The 25505-nt window shown below is 41.0% G+C and overlaps 3 protein-coding genes and 2 long non-coding RNA genes across 9 annotated transcripts in view; 2 read left to right on the forward strand and 3 right to left on the reverse strand.

The window, feature by feature from the left end:
• Positions 1 to 81: 81 nt before the first annotated feature.
• Positions 82 to 2529, reverse strand: ndufb8 (NADH:ubiquinone oxidoreductase subunit B8). Its single transcript, XM_035612454.2, has 5 exons — positions 2389 to 2529; positions 2011 to 2137; positions 1749 to 1848; positions 715 to 870; positions 82 to 245 (listed from the first exon to the last, which is right to left on the reverse strand). Exons 1-5 carry the CDS (start codon positions 2519 to 2521, stop codon positions 153 to 155), a joined length of 609 nt encoding a protein of 202 aa, XP_035468347.1. The 5' UTR covers positions 2522 to 2529; the 3' UTR covers positions 82 to 152.
• Positions 2530 to 3384: 855 nt separating this feature from the next.
• Positions 3385 to 5374, reverse strand: gpx9 (glutathione peroxidase 9). Its single transcript, XM_035612455.2, has 5 exons — positions 5015 to 5374; positions 4815 to 4908; positions 3975 to 4105; positions 3764 to 3894; positions 3385 to 3664 (listed from the first exon to the last, which is right to left on the reverse strand). The coding sequence occupies exons 1-5, from the start codon at positions 5144 to 5146 to the stop codon at positions 3607 to 3609; spliced, it is 546 nt and encodes a 181-aa protein (XP_035468348.1). The 5' UTR covers positions 5147 to 5374; the 3' UTR covers positions 3385 to 3606.
• An 811-nt stretch (positions 5375 to 6185) lies between these two features.
• fbxl15 (F-box and leucine-rich repeat protein 15) lies at positions 6186 to 9573 on the forward strand. The gene is made up of 5 exons (XM_035612453.2): positions 6186 to 6348; positions 6573 to 6732; positions 7552 to 8054; positions 8171 to 8389; positions 8578 to 9573. Exons 1-4 carry the CDS (start codon positions 6323 to 6325, stop codon positions 8358 to 8360), a joined length of 879 nt encoding a protein of 292 aa, XP_035468346.2. The 5' UTR covers positions 6186 to 6322; the 3' UTR covers positions 8361 to 8389; positions 8578 to 9573.
• Positions 9574 to 9583: 10 nt separating this feature from the next.
• LOC118287361 lies at positions 9584 to 14959 on the reverse strand. The gene is made up of 2 exons (XR_004785643.2): positions 14857 to 14959; positions 9584 to 10825 (listed from the first exon to the last, which is right to left on the reverse strand). It is a non-coding gene; the product is annotated as an uncharacterized LOC118287361 (long non-coding RNA).
• A 184-nt stretch (positions 14960 to 15143) lies between these two features.
• Positions 15144 to 25505, forward strand: part of LOC118287914 — a 56726-nt gene continuing 46364 nt past the window's right edge. For all 5 annotated transcript variants that reach the window (XR_004785755.2, XR_004785754.2, XR_004785756.2 and 2 more), the window contains exon 1: positions 15144 to 15267. This is a non-coding gene — a long non-coding RNA (uncharacterized LOC118287914). The remainder of the gene's footprint in view (positions 15268 to 25505) is intronic.

Raw genomic sequence — 25505 nt, forward strand, 5'->3', positions numbered from 1 at the left:
CGGGGTATATCTTATCAAAAAAACAATTCTGCAATGGTTGATATTGTTTCCACACATGAGAATAAACAGACTCACAAATTGTTACATTTTTAACATGGGTCTTTATTTTTGACAGTAATACATATATGTACACGAGTGGAAGGTTTTAATCGTTAGATTTCATAATGCTTTACTTCCTCTGGTTCTTTTTCGGGATCTCCTCCTTTCTCCAAGTACAGGTCGTTGTAGGGATACTGTTTTGCTGCCTGGAACAGAGAGAAACGATTGAATTAAAATGTGCTTGTTAACTGAAAGGGCATAATCAAATGCATTTTCTCTATGTGATACTGAAACTACTCAAACTACTTGATCAGTACTTAAATATTATGACAGACATTCTAACTGCATGACTAAAAGTATCAACACAGAATGACTAAAAAAACTAATAACAACTGTAGACACAATAGACATGAAGATTTAGTCACAGTTACCAGTTGGAAATAATCACATTACACAAATTGGCCACTTCCTTGAAAAGCTGAGTAACACTTTAAAGAAACTATATTTTGAGCGACGTAAACGTCTGAAATTACATAATTACTCAGTCACATGTGTGCATTTCTGAAATTAACAATGTGTTGTCTGACAAGCAGCCAGCATGGTGAGCTAAAGACAAACATCTTCTTTGTCAAACAATTATTTACACCAGAATTTTAGGAATTGACAAGTACTTACAACAGGTTGGTAGGATGGGAATTTCTCCCCAAGGTAGAACATAAACAGCATGAAGCCAATGAAACCAAACAGCTGTTTGCACATCGAGGACCAGGACACAGGGCTGGGAGATGTGTCCACACGGTTCCTGATGTACATGTCGAAATCCCAGTGTATCTAAAAATAGACAGACCAATCACTGATTAATGATCGTGGGCAAAATAATAAAGTAATTACTATTTATTTTGTCATTTTGGTAAATGGTTATTATACAGTGGCACTGCCTTGAGTGGAGAAAGCAGTTCCTCTGTGCCATCAAGCTCTTTCAGCAACGGTATAGTACTTTACAGCAAAGCCCAACCAATAAATTTTTTCCATTATGCACAAATGTAATATATTGATATTGGAAATGTTTTACTCCCTAATATCGGTATTGACATCGGCCCCCAAAAAATCTGATTGGTCGGGCTCTACATTATGGAGGACTGACACCATGCACTTTGACATTATGTTTATGTTATTATTGCTTCCAGACAATTAAAACACACAATCTTCATCAGACATTGTCCAATGCTATGTATGAGCTCTTACTTTTCATTGCTAGAGTAAAACACAACCAACTCTGTTGTAATGAGTGTGCAATTGATATCTCAATGCCATAATGGAAGATGAAAAACTAAATCTAAACCTGGCCAAGCTGGGTTTTTGAGGCAGATACCCATATTAATAGTTTAGAGAGAAATACAACACACACAAAAAAATCATTTAAATCATATATGACTAATTAATTTAGTGGATCTAATTGTTATATTGTCTTGACTCAACTTCATTCATGACTGTCTACAACATAAAACAGGTGATGTTAGAGAGGGACAGATGGTGTGCATGTGGTGTGAGCTACAGCAGGGGTTGTAATAAATAAATTTTGTCTGGTAAAATGCACCTCTTCTCTTGGCATGGCATTAACATTTGTGTTTATGGTCCCTGATAAATAAATGCAATAAACAAAACAAAAATAATTCCAGTAGCATGAAATAATTTCAGCAGTATCATACCGGCTCTCCCCAGTTCCTCCTCAGGTCAGGGTGGTCCCATTGGTACCAGGGGTCTCTCTCATGCTGAGATCTCTCTGGAAGGTTTGGATAGTCACCGTAGCTGCAAAAAGAACATAATGATGGCAAGATTATATAGGTCATACTCATAACTTGTTTATTACTGACTAATCACGCTGTTGTTTCATTGTGGGTGAATTCAGTGGACATTGCACGAACCGTTTAAACTACTATGCATGGCAGAGTTTTTCAAAATAAAGCTCACCCCTCTCCTTTGTTGGGATATGGTTCATAGTCCTCAACCGTCATGTTGTACTTCTTAGCTGCAGCAGCTTTCTCCTCTGGGGTCGTCGGGTATGGACCAGGTAGACTACCCTTTGACACACCAGAGGCTGAAACACAAATGAATGCATGTGAACAAGTGAAATTAAATCTACGGAGCTCTAAACGCGAAAAAAAAGTGAAGAAACAACGGTGTTATTCTGTCCGCCCTCATATCATAAGAATAGCCGCTCGGCTAGCATAAGCTCACGTTAGCATGTCAAGGTTACGTCCATCCGATGGCTTAAACTTTACATTTAGACGCACATCTCCTCGGATAAATGCATCGAACTGCACGACAAAGATCAAACAGGTGACTGACCGGCTCTACATCCCGACACAAGGGCCGAAATGCCAGACCCGTTCCCTCTACAGAGAGCTTGGGCCCAGCGGCGGAAACCAACACCGGCCATGTTTACTGACGGCCGCTGTCTGACAGAATGGGAAGTACGCATGCGCAAGATCGGAAGTATGGGAAGTCATAAGGACCAAATTTATTAGGAACGGTCTAATCATGCGCGTAAATATTCAATGTAAATAACTATAAAAACAAACCACAACATGGAAAGTTGTACTTCAATAAATGATAAAATATTTTTATTTACAACCTATATTAGTACAATAACATAGTAGTTGCAGTGATGCAAAGTAACCCATTGCATATACTGTAGTAGCTGCAAGTTTTTAAGTAACTACAAATACTCATACTAAATACTTCTGATCCACCAACTTCTGATTCACTTTTCCCTACACAACATTCATACGACTGCCGGATTTGCTGGTTATTTTACAGATACGTTTCAATATGTAAACACACATATGATAATCTTATAAAATCCAACACAATTTTAAAGGTTAAACCAAGTGTTTATGAGAGTTGTTTAGAAAAGCAGTGTGTAGTTGTGTCACACTTCATCTTCACGAGTTGTTGGCAGTCCATAAATGAGACACTTCCCCTCTGAACCTCTCACATGGCCTTATTTCAATAACTGATCTAACTATCCAATATTACACACAAACACAAAAGAGACAAAAGTCCAAAATACGAACAACAGAAATATGTATCAAAACTGTTTTTAATAATGATTTAGTAATCATTTCACAACCACTCTGGTTCATCTTGTGACGTTTTGGAGGACTTGACCCCTCGGTTATGAATGACTGGACTAAACTACTTAACTGTAGCTCATATAAAGTAGTTTAAACTAGTTCCACTAACTCTAATAAAATCATACACATAAATAAATCTAACTTTTACTTTGATACTTGAGTACATTTTGTTGATAATTCTTTTACTGAAAGAAGATTTCAAATTAAGGACTTTTTTTAAATAGTGCTTTATTTATCTTGAGTAGCAGACTCCATCACATTAGAGAAAAGACATGAAAACTCCTCCCGTGGCGGAATGGAACTTTTCTCAGAGTGAATGCACTGAAGCTCTGAGTCCTGGTCCTCTTCCCATCAGATCCAGCTCAGGTGCACGTGTGCATTTACTGGGGGATCGTCATGCTGCCACCGGTGTTGAACTGAAAAAAGTCAGTCAGAGAAGTTCTGCTATGTCCTTCTCCACTTTCTCAATGGGGCAGTGAAGTTCATATCTGCAGTAAAGGGAAAGCATGAGATTATTCAAACACCTCTTAGACCTAATGGAGTGGATTTGGGGTTTCCAACTTGCGTTCTTTGGATTCTATCTTTACCTTTTGAAGGGAAGGCCATCTGCTGTAATGAGAAACTTCTCAAAATTCCACCGAATGTCATTGACTTTGATTGGGGACCAGTAGAATTTCTTTATGTCTCCAATAACAGGGTTCACAAATGTCAGAGATTCCTGTGGTGAACAATAAATTAAAGCTGCAACTCTGACAGCAAAAAAACTGGAAATCTATCATCTTATGTAGAACACATTACCTTGAGATAGGTGAAAAGAGGCTCTTCATTTAATCCATTCACCTCAACCTTAGAAAAGACAGGAAACTTTGGCACAAACCCTCCACCAGGTCGCGCATATTTCAGGATGTTGAGAGTTTCATGGTTGACCTCTGAAAGAATAAGAGGTATTATTAATTTGTTTTAAACATATGAAAACCATTTAATGAGTATTGACATTGGTTTAAATGTTACATGTAAGTGTAAGCATGTAAACACAATGTGCATGTGGGTCTGAAATTGAGAAGTATTCATGTAATTTAATTAATAAAAGAAAAAGCACAAATACGTTAAAGTAAAAATCCCAAATCACTCAAGAAAAAGGTATCAGTAACAAATTTACTTATATGTAGTATTAGCACTCATTATGCAGAAAAATGGCCCCATGACTCAATAGACAGATAGATCATTTTAATTACATTGATCAAAAAGGTTCGGAAAGAAGAAGAAAAAAGTCCAGCAACAAAAATATATATACATTTTTGGAACCTTGGACATAATTTTTGCTTTTCTTTTAAGTGGAACTGCTTAAAAAAAGGTGGGAGCCATTAGTGCAATATTTTGATAATGTTTTGTATTTGTAATCATATCACATGTCAAATCTGAATCTGAAAAGTAAGTAGTAAATATATATATATATCATATAAATGTAGTATAAAGTAGCATCAAATTTAAATAGTTAAATAAGGCACAAGTTAAGTTCCTTGAAATTGTTCCTGAATAAGTAAATGCATGGTCCACAGCTGACGTAGGTAGGCTACACAGTATTTCCCTTGGTCAGATTATTAAACTGTCACATTTCAAAAGCTTCACTGCACCTACCAGGTGACTGAAGACCGAATTGGTTGCAGGAGAATCCTAAGACAGTGAAGCTGAGGTCGCCAAACATTTCCATCAGTGCATTCAGTCGGTGGTACTGAGGGAAGAGGGCACAGAATCAAGTGGCTCTATTAAAAACAAACTCACGTCGTGTGTTATGAGGTTGTGCCATCTGACAGTAATCAATCAGGGCTGAATATTACCTCCTCTATTGTTGACCCTCAGAAGGTGGCAACGTTGACGATGAGAAGCACCATGCCCCTGTACTTACTCAGCGGAACCAGCTGTCCCTCCAGGGTCTCAGCAGAGAAATCATAGACTGATTTATTCGCCATGCTCGTACGTTAGCTTGTACAGGGGACTGTAGTCAGTCAAGAGTGAGTATTCACTCTGCTATCCTGTGGGCTCATCTCATTCACCGGAACATAACTCATGGGTCAGCAATTGTTCGGCATGACTGACTTCATTGTTCCTCTGGGCAGAGGTGAGCAGGCAGGGTGGTCAGTTCTTCACCAATGTTTACCAGGAAGAATAGCCATTTGAAATGGTGGCAGGTGGTTTGGTTTTGAAAAAGAAATACTCAAAATAAACATGTAGGCACCTGCAGCAGAACACACTCATTTTAGATGCATTGTTTCCTCTTCACAACTGACAGTTAGAGAATAAATAGTACATAAGAGTAAACCTTAATTTATAGATTAATTGTCTCCTCTTTTCTTTTACAACAAATGTTTAATTATGAGATAGACTTTTTATTTAGTTTCACATGAATTTTTCTGTGACATATGTAGGACCTAAAAGGCCAGCGAAAATTTGTCTTGGCCAAAATATCTTTTCAGAGTTTCTTTCCATCAGTAAAAACAGATCTGTTTTTGTGTCACCTGCTGCCCTGAGAGGGCAAACATATATATATATATATATATATATATATATATATATGTATGCGCGCGCGCGTGTGTATTTCCCACAACCGGAAAATGACAACTGCTGCGTTCAGTTGTTCCTCGTCAACTCCTCGGTCCTTTACTACATTTGACCTAAATCACTTTTGATTCATACTGTTGCAGTTTATATGCAGATGAGATGCCAATTTTTTTTCATAATCCTCCACTGCATGTTGTAACTTTTGGGGCAGTGGTGAAGGATTGGCACAGTGGTCTTAATTATGACTAGTATTTATATATTTGTTCTTAGGTTGTATTTCATTTGTGCTTTCTCTCTCTCGCGCTTTTAGATATGTGGTGTGTTATATACATGACTCGTCTTATGAGAAAATAAAATCAAACCAAATCTTGTAAAAAATTAAAAACATTACGATGTTATCAATGTGCCATTCCCAATGTCAAAAAAACAAACAAAGCCAGATTCTTCCGACGGTACCTGAAGGCAGCGTCGGGTTTGGGGCAACACCTTTAAACGGCTGCAAGATGCTAAAGGAAACCGCGCTGTTTTGGTGTTTATGTGAGGAACAACGCGCCTATACAAACTCCATATAACACATCCGACCCAGAATGTGTGAAGAAGCTAAGATGCGGATGTAAGTGTCTTTGAAATGGAGTTTTTAATTGAAAAAAAACCAAACAGCGGTGAAGTGAAGTGGCCCCGGCACGCTAGCTTAGTGGCTAACAGCTGTCGCGGCGTCCTGCTCTTTACAGTGTTTTGCTAACATGTAACATCGTGTTCGTTGTCGTTGGTGGTCGGTGTCAAAGTTCAGCTGTTTAAACGCACAGGTTCGTCTTCCTCTCGTCCCTCCCTCGGCAGATGTCACCTCCTGGACCTGCCCTGGGAAGATGTCCTGGTACCGCACATCCTGTGCTACCTGCCGCTGCAGCAGCTGGTCAGTCTGCAGCGGGTGAGCCGGCAGTTCCACAGCCTGGTGCAGGTCTGCCTGGCCAACTGCAGGACATTCGACCTGTCCCCCGTAAGTCTTCTTCTTCTTCTTCTTCTTCTTCTTCCTTTAAATGCCATGCAGAAGGAAGCTGAATGTCGGAACCATCAGGGACAAATGAAGCATACAATTACCATTTTAATCCATGAATTTATTGAGCTTACTGTTGGATTTTTTTTTAGGGCTGCAACCAACGATTATTTTCATAATCGATCAATCTGACGATTATCTTCTCGATTATCCGATCAGTTGTTTGGTTCTTAAAATGTCATACAACGGTGGAAAAAAATGTCGACCAACTCCCAAGTTGATGTTTTTGTTTTGTCCACACACCAAAGATATTCAGTTTACTGTCACAGAGGAGCAAAGATATTATATATATTTATCTTTCATATAAACTACCTGAACCGATTAATCGATTATCAGAATAGTTGGCGATTAATTTAGTTATCGATTACTAATCGATTAACTGTTGCAGCTCTGTACTCTCCAGTTGCATACAACAATAATTATTGATAATATAATGAATCAATGATTTTTATCCAGACCTAGATGAGTGGTAGGAGATGGCTAGATTAACCAATTATAAATTAATTAAAGTCTTTGCTAAAACGAGCTCTTAGCTACTGTACTATTCTAAGCAGTAATATTAATAATAAATAGTAATAACACATAATATATCCTGCATACACAGTTCAATATGGCACCAGTCTCACTTGTAGGTTGTAAATATTTAATGTCTCCTCCCTCTAAAAGAAATTTAAGACGTTCCAATGCCTCCGAAGGCATTTGAAGTTTAACTTGTTTTCTGTACTAAATGGAAGTCTTGCTTTCTGCTCTGTGATATCACAGCTCGGACTCTGCATTCCCAAGGAGGCATTTTGCTCCATGTTAAAGGACAGCAAAGTTCTCCAGAGCCTGTCACTCCAGAACTGCTCCGACTGGGTGACGGACAAGGAGCTGCTGCCAGTCGTCGGCCAGAACCAGCATCTGCAGAGGGTGGACATGAGCGGGTGCGTTTGCCTCACCCGCCAATCCCTGGTGGCCGTGTCCTTGAGCTGCATGCACCTCCAGCACCTGGGCCTGGCGCACTGCGAGTGGGTGGACAGCCTGTCCCTGCGCAGCCTGGCCGACCACTGCGGGGGGCTGCAGTCGATCGACCTCACCGCCTGTCGCCAGCTCAAGGATGACGCCATCTGCTACCTGGCCAAGAAGTGTTTGAAGTTGACGTCTCTATCTGTGGCAGTCAATGCCAATGTCACTGATGACTCGGTGGAGGAGGTGGCCAAGAACTGTAGGGGCCTGGAGCATCTGGACCTGACGGGTTGCCTGAGGGTCAGGAACCAGTCCATCAGGTATATTTTATTTTCAAGTATAGTCCAACTACAGTAACTTTGTGCTCACACTCTGACATGTATCATCTCAAATTTGTGCACCCATCCATAATGTCCTCTGCATGCTGTGCTCACAGAACTGTTGCCGAGTACTGCCCAAAGCTTCAGTCCCTGAAGGTGAATCACTGCCACAATGTGACAGAGTCGAGCCTGGATCCTCTGCGGAAGCGAAATGTTGTGATAGATGTTGAGCCGCCCTTACAGAGGGCGCTGGTGCTTCTTCAGGATGTGCTGGGGTTCGCGCCTTTTATCAATCTCCAGATATAACCAAAGGGTCATCTATCTGTCCATCACAGGTAGGTAATATCAGCAGTATATCTGCTCTACGAGCTTATGGCATGTTTATGTCCAAACCCGACTGTCAAGTATCCAAACAGGGCCATAACTCAACATCAGGGAATTTATCACCAGAGCGTTTTGTGCAGCAGATAATGTTGGTAACAGTCGGTGTGTTGTCATCCACATTTTCATTTCTTTGTGACAGGTGTCTTCACGGCAGCAGTCACTCTCACATGAGTCGCTGCAAATATGTCAAGACAATCCAAGAAGACCTGAATGAAGAAGTTTGTGTGGCTAAATCATATGGACAAAAAACAAAAACGCACTGGAATGTGATCAGAGATGCAACTGAAAATAATACCACATTTGTAAATGACTGAAGAAAGCCATGTACCTTTTTAAGAATTGCTGCCTCACGTTCAAAAGATGTCACTGCACTTTTTTTCTCTCCCCTCAACCATGCGGTGTTGTGATGATGTGGGTTTTTATAAAAAACCAATTCTAACCAAAGTCCAGTGTGTTGTTTGTTGGTACTTTGTGTACACGACATTGTGAAAAGCAGTATCCTTGTTTCATGTGGAAACATTTAAATGTGTTTGAGTTGAATTAAACATTTAATTTTGCATGTACAGTGTCAACTTAAAGGAAAAGTTCCCCCAAGTACCCAACATGCATTTTCCTACTTACCACCAGTTCTGTCTAGCCATTGTTTTTTTATTTGGCCAGGGTTTTTCATTCCCATCTCCATGTCTGAGACTTCAGCCTGCCATCACAACACAATGAAGTCTGAAAGAAGCTTTGTTTGTGGTGCTGATCGTGTGTCTTCCAGAAACAATGTCCTGGCTCCTCGGGATAATCAACGAACCTCATCGTCAACAGTTTGTGGCGGTTTCCTGGTGAAAACTGTTGCTTACAACAGTTGTTACACTAAAACAACATTAATGGTTATAGAGGCTGCTGGAATAACTGGGAATGTATATTTTTCTTATAGGTGATGCAACCCCGCCATCATCATAGGTAATAAATGCATAGTTGTAAAGCCATGTTTGAAATAAGTATAGGAGTTTATGATGACTGTTTTCCTTTAAGCATTTGAAATGAATTTTGTACAAAGCACCTGTGTTGAAATGCTGTTTTTCCCTGTGGAAAAAAAGTAATGATTTTATATTTTAAAAAATATATAAAAATGTAAAACACAACACCCTCAGAAATGACTTGTCAGATTTATTCCGCAGAAGAAGGCATAGAAATATTGTGATACAATCAACTGTTTGGATATTCAATCAACCTAGTGTTGAAGACACAAAGTTGTAGTATTGTGATTACGTAATGGTAATAATAAACTTGATTTTTACAGTACTTTTCTTAACAGTGTTACAAAGTGCTTAACAAGAAGAAAATAAAACCAAAAACCCATACAAGGCTGTTGACTAAAAGGACATGGTCACATGAGATAAATTGCACATTAATCATTTCGCAAAGATCTAGCAACTTTCTGAATTATCTATCAATGGAAAAGATGTCGACCTTTGTCTATTTGTAAACTGCTGTGAACAAGAAAAGAAGCTTCCAGTCAATCCCATGCTAGTCGAGCAGGAAGAGGCCTAACGGTATGTGTGGTCAAGTTACCTCACAGCTCTGTGGGTTTATGATTTAAAGTGACACAAGGTGGCAGCAATGAGTCAGGATGTTTATTTGAATTCTGTTGTTTGAGATGCTGCATTACCTCTAAACTACAGTGAATTCATGTCTATTATTTTATTAAATATATCAACACCTAGCATCAGGAGTAAAAAGCCAAGGATCTGATCATCTGTTTGACTATGAAGAAGAATCAGCCTTTTTGATCTACACCTGATGGAGTGAATGCACAGTAAGAATCCCCTTGTTGCAACAGCGAGGTGTTAAAAAAATATCCCTCCTACAGTTTCCCCAGTTGGTCCGACAGGCAGACGATACTGTAACTTGTCTCTGTGACAACACAACAGGTCTATTTTCCACTTGATGGCATGGCTTACCCCATCTGCTGTGTGTGTGGTCCGGGAGCTGAGGGTGCACCTACAGAGAGTTGCCTTTGGAGGATCGACCAAATTCCTTCTCTTTGCTGCGTTGATCATCATATTGTACAGTGGAGACATTATGCAAGGTGAATCTTGAAATTTAAATTCATGAAGCAACTCCTCCTGCATATGATGTTATTTAACTGACCGAACTCCAATCTTGTGACATTTCAAGCAGGATGCAAATGCAAAAATATGAAATACTCTCGTGTCCCTGTATCGTAATGCATGCAAAGGGAATTATAACAGTGACCTGTAACTGCTCAGGCTCAATCATCTGTATAAAAAACACCTCAAGTGTTCAGCAGGTCCATCTTTGCTTCTGTTCGGCAGCCAGTGGGTTAAAAACGCTTCAGACTACATTCATCATGTAGGACTTCAATTAGCATTGATCTGCAGGGGGGGAAAGAAACATTGCTGCGTTATTATATACCATAGAGCAATTTCTGTTCCAGTGATTGAGTGTATGGGGGGATTTCTCAAACGCAGCCGGCCTAACATATTTTGTCTCCCTGTCAATAATCTGGCACTTGTCTAAATTATTGATCAATAGAAACTGATCATTTTATACCAAGGCACCACAATATAGTTGCTTCATTTTTATTCAGAATGCAGTTTTAGCCCCCGGCAGCGTGTAATTTACTGTACTTATTGAAACAAAGGATGAATCTAAGTTTAATCTCTGACTGCTTTCAAAGTCCTCCCTGACAGAGTAATTTACCGACTGTGATCCTTCAAATAAAACAGTTAAAAACAGATATATATACACACATATATGTATATGTGTGTATATATGGGCCTTCAAGTGTCCCAGTATGACACTGAATAAGAGTTGCATACTACTCTCAGACCTGAATATGAATTTCAACTGTTTTCACTGTCAGCATTAATATTATATTCGTTATTTTATTTTGATAGGCAGACCTAATAAAAAATTGTATTTCTGATCACCGTTAACTGGAAGTAGTGACCTTTTGTATACAGCATGTTCAGATATTTAATATGGACATTTTTAAAGCTGTGACAGCACAAACTTTTGGTCTGTCAATAGAACGTCAATCGACATCATTTGGTTCATTTCATATAGTTCATCTAACTGTTGACCTTATTGTCAATTTACCCAAGGCAACCTGCAAATAAGACCAGATATTGGTTTGAAAGCTAAGAGAAACAAATATAGACTTCATGTTACATTAACCAGCTGAATAATAAAGTTTCTCGTCATTTATATATATCATCTTCAGTGTGTGTAAAAATTCAAAAAAAAAATCATATTCTGCTCAGGAAAAATAAGTAGAAATCGGTTCAGGATACTTTTCAGCATGCTGTTAATTAAATGAAGTTCTTATAAGGTGGAGCGAGAATCACTGTAGCTGTTCAGATGGGCCCAAAACTGTCAGAGATTTTGTTCATTTTCATATTTCTAATTAACAGACTTTTGCGCCCCCGTCTTCCATCAGTGAATGAGTCTTTCGTTCATTTATTTGATGTAGTTTATCTCCTCCAACCATTCACACACAGCCCCAGTGGATCCTGGGACTTAAGGATCCATCTTTTGGCCACCAGAGAAGCATAACTAATGACAACATTAGAGTGGCTTTGTGAGCGTGGCGATCAAAACGTCGATCAACCAAGCAAGAAATAATGTTGGGTTTTTTAAATCAGCATGAATAAACATGTGTGTTTAGAATCCGGTGAGCTCAGTTTAGAAAGAAGTGAAGGTGTTGATGTCGTTGTGTGGGAGATAGTGATGAAAAATCTTCAGGGGTTCGTGTGTGAGTCATGGATGTGAGGCTCCGCTAAGAAGAAAAAAAAAACTATCATGTGGAAGTTCAGGCCCAGAACAGTGGTGTTTTCAAACTCGGAGTGGTCATGAATGACAATACCACACAAGACGTCTTCAGGGTGCCGTCTAATTGAAGCGACATTTCAAGCTTTCCACGGACTCAGAACTGTCAGACCCATTAGCATCCTCCTAATTACTGTGCTCCTAACCCCAGACCGGACAGGAAGCACATGGTCAGCCCGCTCCGGCCCCGCTACCGCCAGTTAGTCCACACTTAGTTTATCTTTTCATTAAGACATTTTTTTGAATGAATGGAGCCTCACAGCCAGTGTGACTCAGCTATTCACTGGCTGGGTGAAGAATGTGTTGGCCCAGTTCTTTGGGAAGAACCCAGTGTTTTACTCGAGCATCAGCAGCACCATCACTTTCCATTCAGCAATTTCTCCCACTTTTGTTTCTGATTTGACATCTCTGCTCTGTTGGTAACTAGTTTTCATGCTCTCATGCAAAGACTCCCTATAGATCACACGTCCCTATTTGTTCCCATTTTACTCCTAAACAGAAATTATAATATCTATTTCCAATGGCACAGAGTAGTAAAGCATACTCAAGCACTTCAGTTCTGGCACTTCCTAATCAATTAATCCCTTCAAAGAAAAAATCAGATGATTCAATCACACGATTCACTTCATGGGCTCTACAAGTCCTGGTTCTGTTAGTCCTTTAAAAGCAGGTGCCTTCCTCCACATTCTCAGCCCTGAGAGGAGACGACCCTCCTCCTCCTGCCAGTCCCCCCACTCGCACCTCAAGCCCTCTGCCATCCAAGGTTGAGTCCCTGCTCCATCCCCGAACACCCAGAGGCCAAGTTTGTCTGGTTACGCTTAATTTGCCCGCGATATAAACACACTGATTTGCCTAATAGAGAATATACAATAAGCATGATGAGTATTCGTCCTGGCAGGAGCATTTTGGCCTCCGACTAATCTGGGGCCGCTAGATTGTGAGTAACTGTGTTGAACTTGTGTCCTCCAGCCAACAGAGATCAGAGTTCAGCATTGTGCTGTAATCACAGATCACATCTTGTTATGCCTAGTGGACACTGAAAGATGCTAGAGGCTGTCCCGTGATTTACTTTGCAGGGACCCAGACAGAGAAAGACAACTATGAATTCAGTGCACAGTGGTTAGAGGCTTTCATGTTGCTCCTTACTTGACCAATTTCAATTATAGACCATCATCCATGTCTGTGGATGGAAGTACATTTTTTTTTTTATTAATATCACCTGAAGAATTCGTAAAATCAAATCCAAAACATCACCCGAGCCACCTCTGTCTCATTTCTGCCGCGTTGCTTCCCTGTCTAGAAACTCTGACACGAAGGGTAACTCGCGGTATTATTTGACAAATGGAGCACAAACAGCAAAATATGTGTTTAGTACATGTCTGGGCCCGTAGATTAATGACATTAACGAAGTTTCCATTAGCACAGCGATCGGGGGAGACAGAGGCGTCCATGCGTAAATCCACATGACTGAATCACTGATAAGAGAAAATGAAACACATCTCTGTGGGCCAAGAGGGGCCAGGAAACGCCACTCCAAATTAGCCCGCGGCCCAATTTGTTGTTACTTCATTAACCGACCGGCATCTGTGAAGAAGGGGAGGGAAGTGGTGACCCATCTTCTGCCTAAAAATTCCCACTCTGATTTTTAGTAGGCCACCGTTCCCGGTGCAGAGAGGCAGCTAATAGAGTGACATTAGCTCAATCAACCAGTATTGTTGTTTCACCTGGTTGTGACTCCCCATTGTAAAATAATCTGGGGTATGATAGTGTGCCAGCAAATAAAATTTTAGTTTGTTTATTCATATTGGGTCTTTGTCTCATAATCTCATTGTTGATTTTTCCTCCGATTGATCCATTGTTTCGCCGGTTATTCGGCAGTTATGACCTAAATGTTTTTTACATCTCTGTTCTTTCGAGTATTTTGAATGGTTTTCAGACATGAACTCTGGAAAATGTCTGGAAAATTTTTATTCAAATGTGTCTTGTTTTAGCTGATTTACTGAGGACGCAGCGTGGTATGGGAACCTCTAAACGTAGTGTGAGACAAACCAAATGATTCTTTGGCTTTGGAATAAATATGTGAACAAACCTGAAGGTATTCATGTATTTATTTGTGATATTTTAAAGCGACATCTCAAGTCGAGAGGTGACTAGTTTATTTCATGAACAAATTATTAAAATGTTCTTTTTTCAAAATATATTAAAACACAGTATTCACTGCATTGCGCTCCATTGTACGTCTATAAAAATAATTTGTTGAAGTCTGGCAGTAAAAACTAAAACTTTTTGCATTTCCCTGCTAGAAAATTACATGTCCAAAATGAAAAGAGTACATCTCTCCAACTACAAGGTCTATATTAATAATCTTGGTATCTATATAAAGGTAACACTTGTGAGACTTTAAAAGTCAGTATAGATGTCACTGGGTCAGAGCAAATGAAGCTGGAACAGAACATAAATGAAAGATTTCATGTTCGCCTAAAGAAAACTACACTTTAAGAGTGAATATCTCCTATGTTATAATGCAGAAACGCACACAACTTTCTCAATGCATAGCACAACATCTGAACATTACCTGTGTCGAATTTCATGCTGATAGAGTGAAGCAGAGCAAAGTTACAGACTTCAGTAGGGTGACGATGAGGCGGCGTCTTCAGATTGGCACAATGGCACCTGACCATGCACCTGACACAACGTAAAATGCGCGGGGCGATATCTCGGCAGCCCATTGGTCAATCAGAATAATTGACACGTCTATTGAACCGTCAGAGCCAATAGAATCGTCGGACCGCCTTCCAATGCTTGTCAACCACACCATTCGCTATCTATGAGGAAGCGAACACACCATGTGTAAAATGATTGGTCGAACCAATTTCAAATTAGAAACACCCGCCCGGAAGTAAAAAATCCGACGTGTAGTCTTTGTGCTAGTTAACGCGGTGGATTTATGGATCAAAACACGACTTATCTTGACAGAACATCGAAGGTAAGACATAGTTTATGTTTGTTGCTGTTTGATACAAACTTTTGTGGTGCTCTTCTCTGGCTGCTGGAATCTGTAGACAGATCTTTCTTATGCTATGTATCTCGTGTCGCTAGCATCATTGTCATCTTCACCTGCTTCCTCCACATGTACAGTTATCGTATTTATGCGATATGCTAATTTAGTTGCTTGGTTTTTGAATTGTGTTTCGTTGTATGAAGGTAAAAAATGGTTGTCATGGGCGTTCAGCTGAGCTTCTCCCCATTCTGTGCATGATGCTGTATGGCCATATTGCTTCATGTTTAGCATAACTTTGTGAAATGGATTTGTATCACGGGACTCACGGTCTGGAGCCCAAAAGTGGGTCCTCTCAGATGTTAGTGGATGATGCAGGGAGTGCTAGCCTGGCTAAGGGAATGCACTCTTTAGCACAAAACTGTCTTTGGATGTCTGATTTATTGGGAATATTGTGTTTTTGTTTGATGAGAACATTTTGTTTCATGTCTACTTGTACACTTGCTCTGCTATAAGTTAATGTGGCCTGTGCATCGATGTATTAGGATTTGTTGAAGAGAAATACCAATATAAACACTGTTACTGTTATATTAATTTTTGAAAAGATATATGGGCAGTAATTGCATCGTTAAATTAAGCCCCCCCCCCCAAAAAAAAAAAGAAGAGAAGGGGTGGACACTGAAAAGTCATCAGGCCTGTAGTAGATCAGAGGAGGTTCAGCTGGAGCTGAGGGGCCCTTTCAGCTCTTATCGGGTCCTGATGGAACTGGATGTCTGGGGGCTGCTAGTTTCTTATCTTCCATGGCCCACTAATATCCACAGGGGACCAACACCGCTTGCCACCCGTTTGAAATCCCCTTTTTTTCCCCCTCTACCACCGGATGGGAAATCAGCCCGCATGGATCACAGGGCTTGAGACGTGGATGCCATATGGCCCCGTTTTATTCCCCGTGGAGTTCAGGCCTTTCGGATGCCCAGCATCTAAATGTACTCGAGAGACTGTCTTTGACAATATGTGATGTCACAAAGGAATTTTGGCAGTTTATGTTGTTGTTTGCCATCATGGGCACATCATTCATATGCAGCCCCCCCCCCACCACCACCACCACTGAGTTGTGGCAACAACTGCATGAAGCAGCGCTTATTAAGATTCAAATCAAATAGTATATACAGTCATTATTAGTGTTTTGAATGGTTCTTGCTAAACTTTTAAAATCATCTGATTAAGATCAAGATTTATTTTTCAAGACAGTCACATAAACTGCCTACAATAAACTATGAACACAGTGAAATCAAATAAAAATAAGTCAGACGACAAAAAATTAATAGAAGAAATAAAAATAAAAACTCTCCAAAGAGGATAAGTGAATCTTTTGTTTTTTCAAGCAATATATGTTCAGGCTGTTGCCCAGTAATAATATATTATCCTACGTTTTTTTATGTGAAATAGGTTATAATACTATCGGAAATTAAATTTTAGGCTTAAATTTATTAACACAGATGAAGTATGGTTGCATCTTTGAGGCATGATTGACAGGTCCAAAAAAAAAAGGCAAAGGGTGCACTACTGTGTCTGGCCAGCTGAGGACATGCTTTCCTCAGACTGAGGATAGGGGAACGTATAGCTTTATGTGTCCTCACCTGCACACAGTAGCCAATGTGCTTATAGAAATAAACAGTATATTCAAAAAGAAAAATTCATGATCTGTAGATACTAATGAGGAAACTACAAAGGATCTGGGGTTTTGAAATGTGAGAGGTAAATACAATAAGAGAGTGATTAAAAAGTGTAATGCTACATGTGGATGTCTGACTTGAAAATTGAGGACGCTTGTTTCCAAATTACAGTTCTTTGGAAAAATGTATATAATTTAAAAAAAAGGAACTTGTCACCAGGTCCATCAGTGGGTGTAGATGAGGAAAAGAAACTTTTTCCCAGGCAGGTGTAAAACACAGTGGGATGAAGCCCCCCTCCCGCACAGCACACTGTGTTCATGACGCAGACATGGGAGACCTCCATCACACTTCTTTATGAAGCAGATTGAGGACAATTTTCCTGCTGAAAGGTGGTCTACCTGAAAGGCCGGGGCTCCCTGCCAGCTGCATGTCATTTCTATCAAATGTGGCCAGGGTCTGTCAATTAAGAAAACACAGGGCAATCTGTGGCTGCTGAAAGAGATCCCCTTGGCCTGCTCCCAGGCTGAGAGGCGGCCTTTTGTTCCCAGGCATGTCTCACATACTTTCAGAGCCCAGATAAGCTCAGGCTTCATGAAGCCCTGCTTTATATTTGCCCACTGTAATGTCTCTGTGGGGTCAGGGAATATGGGGAAGCACTGTCGGAGAAAAAAGGTAATATCCCCCCCCCCCTCCCACACACATTAAGGGTTCAGGAATAGAAGCCACAGGTTAGGTGGTCCTGGGGCCTGGCCAGGGGACTTTTTTTTTGCTGAATGATCCCCTCCTCCTCCCGTGTGCCCAGATCCTTTTCTACCTCTTTCATACCGAGGACTCCCAAAAAAAGAAAAAGAAAAGTAGCGGGCAGCTTTTAGCCTTTTCTTGAAATTTGATAAACAGGTATACTCTGGATATGCCAGTGTGTGGGGGTGGGGGTGGGGGGGCTTGTTTTAGTACCAGCCGGACCACCCACAGACACGTAAACAGGTAGACCAAAGGTTGGTTGAAATATAAGTAGAGGGAAGGGGAGGTTTGAGGCCATCAAGGTAGGGGGGTCAAAAGGGACCGGGACCTCTCGATGACTTGGCGTCATTGTGGTTTATCATAAAATATGTCTTGTCGGAGAAGGGAAATACCAGGAATTCTTTGTAGAAGAGATGCTCACCTGAACCAGATTCACCTCTGTCTTAAGCTTATTATATTGTTAGCTTATGATAAATGTTACAAATGTGTAAGGAGCATTTCAATCTGGCTGGTGGAGGTGGGGCCTTACCAACTTAATATACTGTATAGAATTTTTTTTTATTATCTCTAGGGATACTTGTGTTCATACTTTGAAAGAAGACATTTTGTTAAGATCGCACAGGACAGTAAAGTGCTGCATGTTGGTGGCAGGTGTTGCATCAGAGAAAGCTTCTTTTTTTTTTTGCATTATTTCTTCCCTTACATTTAAATAGGGTTATAGTAGCTTTTGTGATCATTTCTTTCGTCGTTGTCAGCAAATTGCCCATGCAGGAGTGAGGTATTTAACGTCCAGCCTGGGTGTGGTTCCATTAGATGGCTTTAAGACCATGCTGAGTGCTCTTGAAAATTAGTTTTTTGGCAACTTCCCGGGACGCACAGTCTCCCAGCAAGCCACCGAGGCTTTGTCAGGACTGTGCTGGTTTAAGCTTGCAGCTTTTCAAGCCTCCCATTATGCCTGACTCAGTCGGGCAGAAAGCAAAAGAGCCTTTTCTGCAGTCATGTGGGCATTCTGGCATTATACACAGTTCAGTATTAGATATTTGTGAGTCATATAAACAGAAGGGAGGGCACTGAGGCTTCTTGAAGGAAGAAGAAGGGGGAAAAAAAACTTTATAATTGGGGGAGTTATATAAGTGTCTAAATCCTCCTCCAAGGATTTAATTTTCCCCCTATTGTGTGTTTTTGAAAAGCAGGAAAACCTCACAGCAGAGGTGACAAATCCTCTGACACAGAAATCACTGTAGTGCCGCTTAGGGTTTGTAAATGATGTGGGGCGGTTAACTGGCTCCTTCTTTGATTTTTTTTTTTCAATACTTACCTTTAACCAGCCAATTACAGACACTACTTGTTTTCTTCTCTATGAGCAAAATTTGGATGTTTTACGTCAACTACTTCCTTTTGAAAAATCCAAAAATAACAGTCAAAACAAACGTTATCCTAGCTCTAGACTGAACTGCTCCAGACATATTTATCATATCTCCCCTCCTGAAATCGTCCCACTTTTTGAGTCTGCTTTTAGACAGTCAGGTCTATTTAGCCTCCTGCACCCTTGTGTAGATTTGTTATGGTTCTCTTCTTCCTTCAGTAGCCTCCCCCAATTATAAACTGTATAGATTTCCCCATGGTGAGTCCCTGTCCTCTCTTCACATTTACTGTGTGTGTGTGTGTGTGTGTGTGTGTGTGTGTGTGTGTGTGTGTGTGTGTGTGTGTGTGTGTGTGTGTGTGTGTGTGTGTGTGTGTGTGTGTGTGTGTGTGTGTGTGTGTGTGTGTGTGTGTGTGTGTGTGTGTGTGTGTGTGTGTGTGTGTGTGTGTGTGTGTGTGTGTGTGTGTGTGTGTGTGTCCCCCTGTTGGCCCAGATGCCGGGGTGTGTACAGTGTGTAAATCTGGGGCTAGTCGGGTCACTCAGGCATGACCCGGTCTATGCTGGGCCTTGTCTTCGGAGCGCCTCCAGCAGTGTTCCCCTCCTCAGCTCTGACCAGCCAGCCTCACAAACAAGGATTAAGGTCATGTTGGACCCCCCCCTCGCACCGCGATGTTTGTTAACATGGCTTGGAGTCACCGCCTCTGATGATCTGTGGATGCAGAGGTTAAGATGCTTGCAATAGGTGTTTGCACAAAACCAATTTTTCGCCCTGTTGCTTCACATGAAATGCCACACCAGGACATACGAACCTGATGAGTGTATCGTGAATATTCTGTATGTAAGGAAGTATTCCCAAAAAGCAATAGTACCACTGTGCAGAGCAACACCAGCATTTATTTGGAGTCGTGTTTTTGGCCAGCTGATGAGAGGTCCAATATTTACTCTCTTTCAACCCCTGAGAGAAATGTCCGACTCTTTAGCAGCGAAACGCTTCACTGTGTTCTTCAGCGCTCGCTAACCAGTTGCCGTTTGGTTGAATGGTTGGTGAGTGGAGAGAGAGAGTGAACCTAAGACAGGCAACGTAACGAAAGCAATACGATTGAAGATGGTATTAAACTTTGTTGAGCTCAGCAAAAAGTCCACAGTCGTGTGGTTTGTTACTTTACACATAATGATCAAACTTGTAATTTGATCAGCTTTAACGTCACTGTGTGTATGAATTGTTTTTCTAAAAAGGAAAAAAAAACCCAAAAACGACAGCATCCTTGAAGTAATTTCAAGGATGCTGTCATAACATGAAGTTTCTACACATTGTAGTTGTAGATTCAAATCCAAACAGACTTAATAGTCCCAGGTTGTGTTGTGGCTCACGTGTGGCCTAACAAAATCTCTTTTCAGACATAAACTCCGGAAAATTGGGTCTGAATATTTTCCCTTCAGATAGTCAGACACGTTCACGCCAACAGGAAAATTTCTGAGGAATGTCTCGACTTCACCACCTGTCTGAAAGCAGCTAAGTGTGTGCACTATGGAGATTAACTAAATTTCATTACATAGCTCATGACACATGAATTCAGTTTTTTGAAATTACAGTTATCAATTGTCTTGTTAACTTTAACTTGAACAAATTTAATTCCTCGATGTAATATAAATTGAAGTAATAGTTAGTAATAGCAAATAAAGACTTTATATCCTATTCTATACTTAAGAAATGTATCTGTTTTACCTTCAGTTGTCACTTGCTCATAACCACAATCTCTCCTCGCCGTTAACCATGGTTGCCTTGCACAGACTTTGTAGAAAGGGAACTGTTAAAACATGGAATGTAGGTATTTGCAGAAGGGTGGTTGAAGAATTTGAACTAAAAGCTGTGGGCCAATGTCATCACAAAAGATGAAGGCATATTCTGTTTAAGATTCAGCTGTAGTGTTGTGAGCAGTGTCGAAAAAAGAAAATCTGTCCTTCACCTTCATGGACAGAATAAAGATCTTGCTTTTCATCGCTTACTCGGGAAGCATAAAGTTCAGCTGTTTTATAGGGTTGTTATATGGCTAAAAGATTTTTTTTCATAAGTACAGATGAAGAGGTTGTGGTAGGCCTAACAACACATGCTGCACTAACTGTTTTTATGTGTACAGTGTTGGTTTTATGTTTTGCCTTTTTATTTGGTTGGGGGGGGGGGCTTGACGGTACCTCACGTCTACAAATACCACCACACGACCGCACTTAGGGGGGGCAAAGGCTTGTCCCAGTGCAGAATTTACATGGTGCTGCTGAAATCAGATTATGTATGGGTTCAATTGACTTAATGGATTTGAAGAGACTAGATCCTATTAATGAATAGGCTGCCCTACGGCGCTGCCCCAGCCAATAGCGAGCTAATCTGGCATGCAAATTAAATCCTGCCTCAATATGCCTGCCTGTTTAATGCGATCCATTACACAGTTTCACTTATTTATATATACTATTATAAAAGAATAGGCTTATAAACAAACTGCGGGAGGGGTTTGTTCTATAAACGGGGCCGTGCTGGCCCGGGGCCAGCGGAGGGAGCCGCGATTTTCATTGTCGTTCACTGTCAGTCACTGACAATGGGGCTGCCTGTGTTGTGGAAGATATGGAATTACAGACATAAACTCTCTGAATGATTCTTAATGAATTCATCTTAAGTTTTTCTAGCCAGTGTATTTAACTATTACAGCGTTTTGTTTTGCATTAAAGGCTTTTTTTGGTGAGGTTATATAATGCATCATGAGAATCTGTTAAAGGGGGGGATTTGATCTGTTTCCGATTTGATTATGTTTGAAACATTTAATCTCCTGTGCCTCTTTTCTACTCCAGATTCCTCACTTTAAGCCCCACTGTGCTGCGGGGAGATAAGTGATTTGTAGGTTGCGGCGCGTATTCAAAGTCATAATCTGGCACATGATCACACTGAAGGCTGAGCAGGACGTCTGCTGAGGAACTCCGGCGCTTGCAGCCTCTTTGGTTCTGCCAGGCTCTTCATGCCTGGTTACCTCAGAGCTCGCTTTGTTAGTGTCGTCGGGAATGAGGGTCAAGGGGGAGAGGCCAGATTTCACCTGACCCCTGGTGAAATATTACAGCCAGGTTTACTTACCAGCTGGGGGAAGAGCCTCCAAAGCTGGGAAGCTGTATGAGCAAAAAGGAGGAGGGCTGATGAGAAAAACATCATAATTTGATGAGGCTTTTTCGACTGATGAGGTTAAATCCGTATAATTTCAGTCAATCCCTTGTATTGTATTGCCTAAACACGTTCCCCTGTAGCCTGTAGTCTCATGTCGCACTGGCCTTGCCAAGGATCATAGTCTGATTCAATCTGGTTCAACCACTTTTAGAGCATACTTCAGCACAACTGCCTTATTTTTTTCTTTTTTTGAGCAAAATTGAATAAGACGTGAATTGAATATTTTCTGACACAGGTTGCCTGACAAATATAAATAAATAAAACCTTCCCAATGCAGGTATGCTTGAGTGTGTGCACCTCATTTCAAGCACAATTAACTTGAAATGGAGTGCTGCAGGATCAATAGTCCCCATTTGATCCAGGGGGGTCTGTCACTCCATGGAAATGGCACACGTATGGTAATACAGCCGGTTTTAACAACAACTTAGAGGATTTACAGTTGCCGTTTTCAGGCAAACATGAATTACATACAGTGGGCCACTCTAAGGAGCCATCTTCTTTTATCCCAGCTTCAATTAATCTTAAAGAGAGACACACTTTATAGCTAATGAACAGGGGTAAGGCTAATGCAGATTGATACCAAGAGGCGAGAGCGTCAGAATAAGATTGTCTGTAATATTCAGAGTCATGGCAGGGGACCCTGCTATAGGCAGCCTGGCTTCTGCAGCTTGCCTCAGAACACAACATAAAAAGATAAATGAACACTGAATGACCCTGACGTAGCGCGGTTCCTTCATCATATAAATAACAAAAAGCAGAGCGAATAAAGCAGACTGCGCCGGGGCCAATTCCCCAACGGGTGCTTATATGAAATGCAACTTTCAGGCGTTCTCCCTCCTCCGAATGTGGCATTTATTTGCGGGCCTCTGTTTCAATTTAAAGGGAATGGCAGCTGAAGGAGGCACAGGGGACAGTGTCTCATCACCGCCACTTACCACTCTTATAGGCCTGCTGCCGGGGAGGAAAAGCTCTGCAGGCAGCTCCACTTAAACAGTGAAGACCTCCACCAGTCAATGTAATGTGCAAGGCTGGGATAGCCTCGTATTCTCAATCCCGTTTGAGTGCGTGGGTGTGTGCACGCCTGCGTGTATGTGTTTTGGCGCATGTGAAAGGTTTGCATTGATTTTTTTATTTTTTTTTTTTATTTTTTTTTTTTAGAAAAAACAAAACATGTTCTTCATACGTTTAAAGGTTTTATAGATTTGGGGTAGTAAAAAAGAACCAACAACACACAAATATGCGCTTATCATAATCGGAAAATCCTTCACATCTGAGAGCTGCTCATTTGTGAAATATGCTTATTCGCTTCCTAGACACTACTTTTATATCGGTCTGTTAAATATAATGCTACAGCGAGAGGTCAATTGGCTTGGCTCAGCACAGAGACTAGTAACAGCCTTCCTCCAGTAGCAACGAAATCCGCCTCTCAGCGGACGACGTGGTCAACACGTTGATAGATGATAGAGATGTATCTCCCCGTATTCCAGTCTTTGTGCTAAGCTAAGCTGACCGGCGGCTGGTGCGAGCATTAATTATCTTGTATTTTTTCACCCTTGGAGTCACTGAGATGCCAGACTAACTGAAAACAGTGTGATTTCCTGCCCAAGGACTTTCCTTGGTCTGCTCTTGAAAAGGCGGCATACGGACGTTCCTCGCCCAAAGGGTTAAATGTTGATGGAAAACAAACATGTCCATAAATAGGTGCTTTCCCTGGAAGAGAGACTTTATATGCTACAAGCTCATTTGAAATTCAGCTGAATGTCTCACACAACGGTTGAACATACAGGGCTGACGACGGGGGGTAAATTAGAGCTTGGAGATGAATTATCAAACAATTAAAAAAAAGAAAAAGAAAAAAAAAAGCACTTTGGCTGAGCCAAAGGGAAACAGAGCACAGATGATATTGGCAACGGCTTCAAGATGCTTCTGCTGGTTGTGATCTGCTTCAATGCAGCATCTCGTGAGGGGGTTTAAAACCAAAACAGTAACATTCAAAATTTTATTTTCAACAATTCAAATATGAAGTCACATGAGCTGACGGAGAATTGGCGGTGAACGTGTCCATCCCCATCCCCCAACTCGCTCCCTCCACCCTGCTCTCTGTGCTCCAGCCATATTCATTTTGATTTCAATTAAAGATCCTGAGTGTGACTCTCGCAGAGAAATTGCCTGCCTTTAATTAGGTAGTCTAAGTTCATGGAAGCAATTGTTGTTTCCCCAACACTTTCAATTTGATGAGCCAAGGACTCCCATTTTATAGCTATGAAAGAATATGGTTTCATACCCCTCAGGTTGCTTGTCCTGCTAACTATCTCGCAGCCAAACAGAGAATATTACTTGCGTGTGTTTGTCATTAGTCGCCGGGGTTATGCTGCCATGGGAGTGTGTGTGAATGTGTGTGAATGTGTGTGAATGTGTGTCCTCTAGCCTCGCTCCAGACTGCAGGTGGGCTCTTCTATCTGTGATGAAGAGGTCAGTAGCTGGCTAGGACCACATGGTGTGGTGCAGGCCGCTGCCCGCTGGTCAATAATCTATTACAGGACATCCCTCCTCCTCCTCCATGTGACTAATGCACTGCACAGAGATGGTCTCCCAGAGGTTAATGCTGCTCAGCTGACCCCGGTCCCCACTGACAAACACTGTCAATGCTTGATTTGGAAAAGCTCTTCCTCAGCCAAATATCGGGTCAGTCGGTTCTGACGGTGGCTCAAGGGAGTTCTCGTCTAAAGATCAAACGTCCAGTAATGTGCAACTTTATTCTTAATCCTCATCAAACACAGTTGCTTTTATGATTCAGAGATGATCCGTTAACGCATGCATAAAGTGCAGACCTGATAATAGGAAATTATTCTTTCTGCTTGAGCTCTTTTTAGAGCGAACAGTGTTGAGAAGAACCTGAAGAGATGACGAATAACTTGCAAAGAGATTTGTTATGGGAGAAGTCCTTTCAGTTGTGCAGACGTCATTTAAGTCTTTATCACATACAGTGTGCTAATAGGACTGTGGTAAAACTTTCATTGTGTTAGCTCAGTACAATTGCTCACAAAGGACTAAACTTAGAAGAATAATTGAAGTTTAATTCAATATTGCTCTAATTTTTGTAGTTTTGTAGCCCCCCAGTTCCTATTGGTAAAAATAGCATTGGGATCCACAGACATGGCAACAAGCTGCAGTTTCTGAAACTTCAAGGACTGACAAAGGGCTATGACTTGTGGATAGATGTTAACAGCCTCTAATTAGT

Source organism: Scophthalmus maximus, chromosome 16 (genome assembly GCF_022379125.1).
Source record: "Scophthalmus maximus strain ysfricsl-2021 chromosome 16, ASM2237912v1, whole genome shotgun sequence".
NCBI classification, from domain to species: domain Eukaryota; kingdom Metazoa; phylum Chordata; class Actinopteri; order Pleuronectiformes; family Scophthalmidae; genus Scophthalmus; species Scophthalmus maximus.

Excerpts from the sequence above, each read along its gene's own strand:
- ndufb8 (XM_035612454.2), bottom strand. The coding sequence starts at position 2,521 with ATGCGTACTTCCCATTCTGTCAGACAGCGGCCGTCAGTAAACATGGCC. Across the intron at positions 1,849-2,010 it reads TATCCCAACAAAGGAGAGGG|CTACGGTGACTATCCAAACC; the intron begins GTGAGCTTTATT and ends TTCTTTTTGCAG. Across the intron at positions 246-714 it reads TCCCATCCTACCAACCTGTT|GCAGCAAAACAGTATCCCTA; the intron begins GTAAGTACTTGT and ends TCTCTGTTCCAG.
- fbxl15 (XM_035612453.2), top strand. The coding sequence starts at position 6,323 with ATGTGTGAAGAAGCTAAGATGCGGAT. Across the intron at positions 6,349-6,572 it reads GAAGAAGCTAAGATGCGGAT|ATGTCACCTCCTGGACCTGC; the intron begins GTAAGTGTCTTT and ends CTCCCTCGGCAG. Across the intron at positions 8,055-8,170 it reads GTCAGGAACCAGTCCATCAG|AACTGTTGCCGAGTACTGCC; the intron begins GTATATTTTATT and ends CTGTGCTCACAG.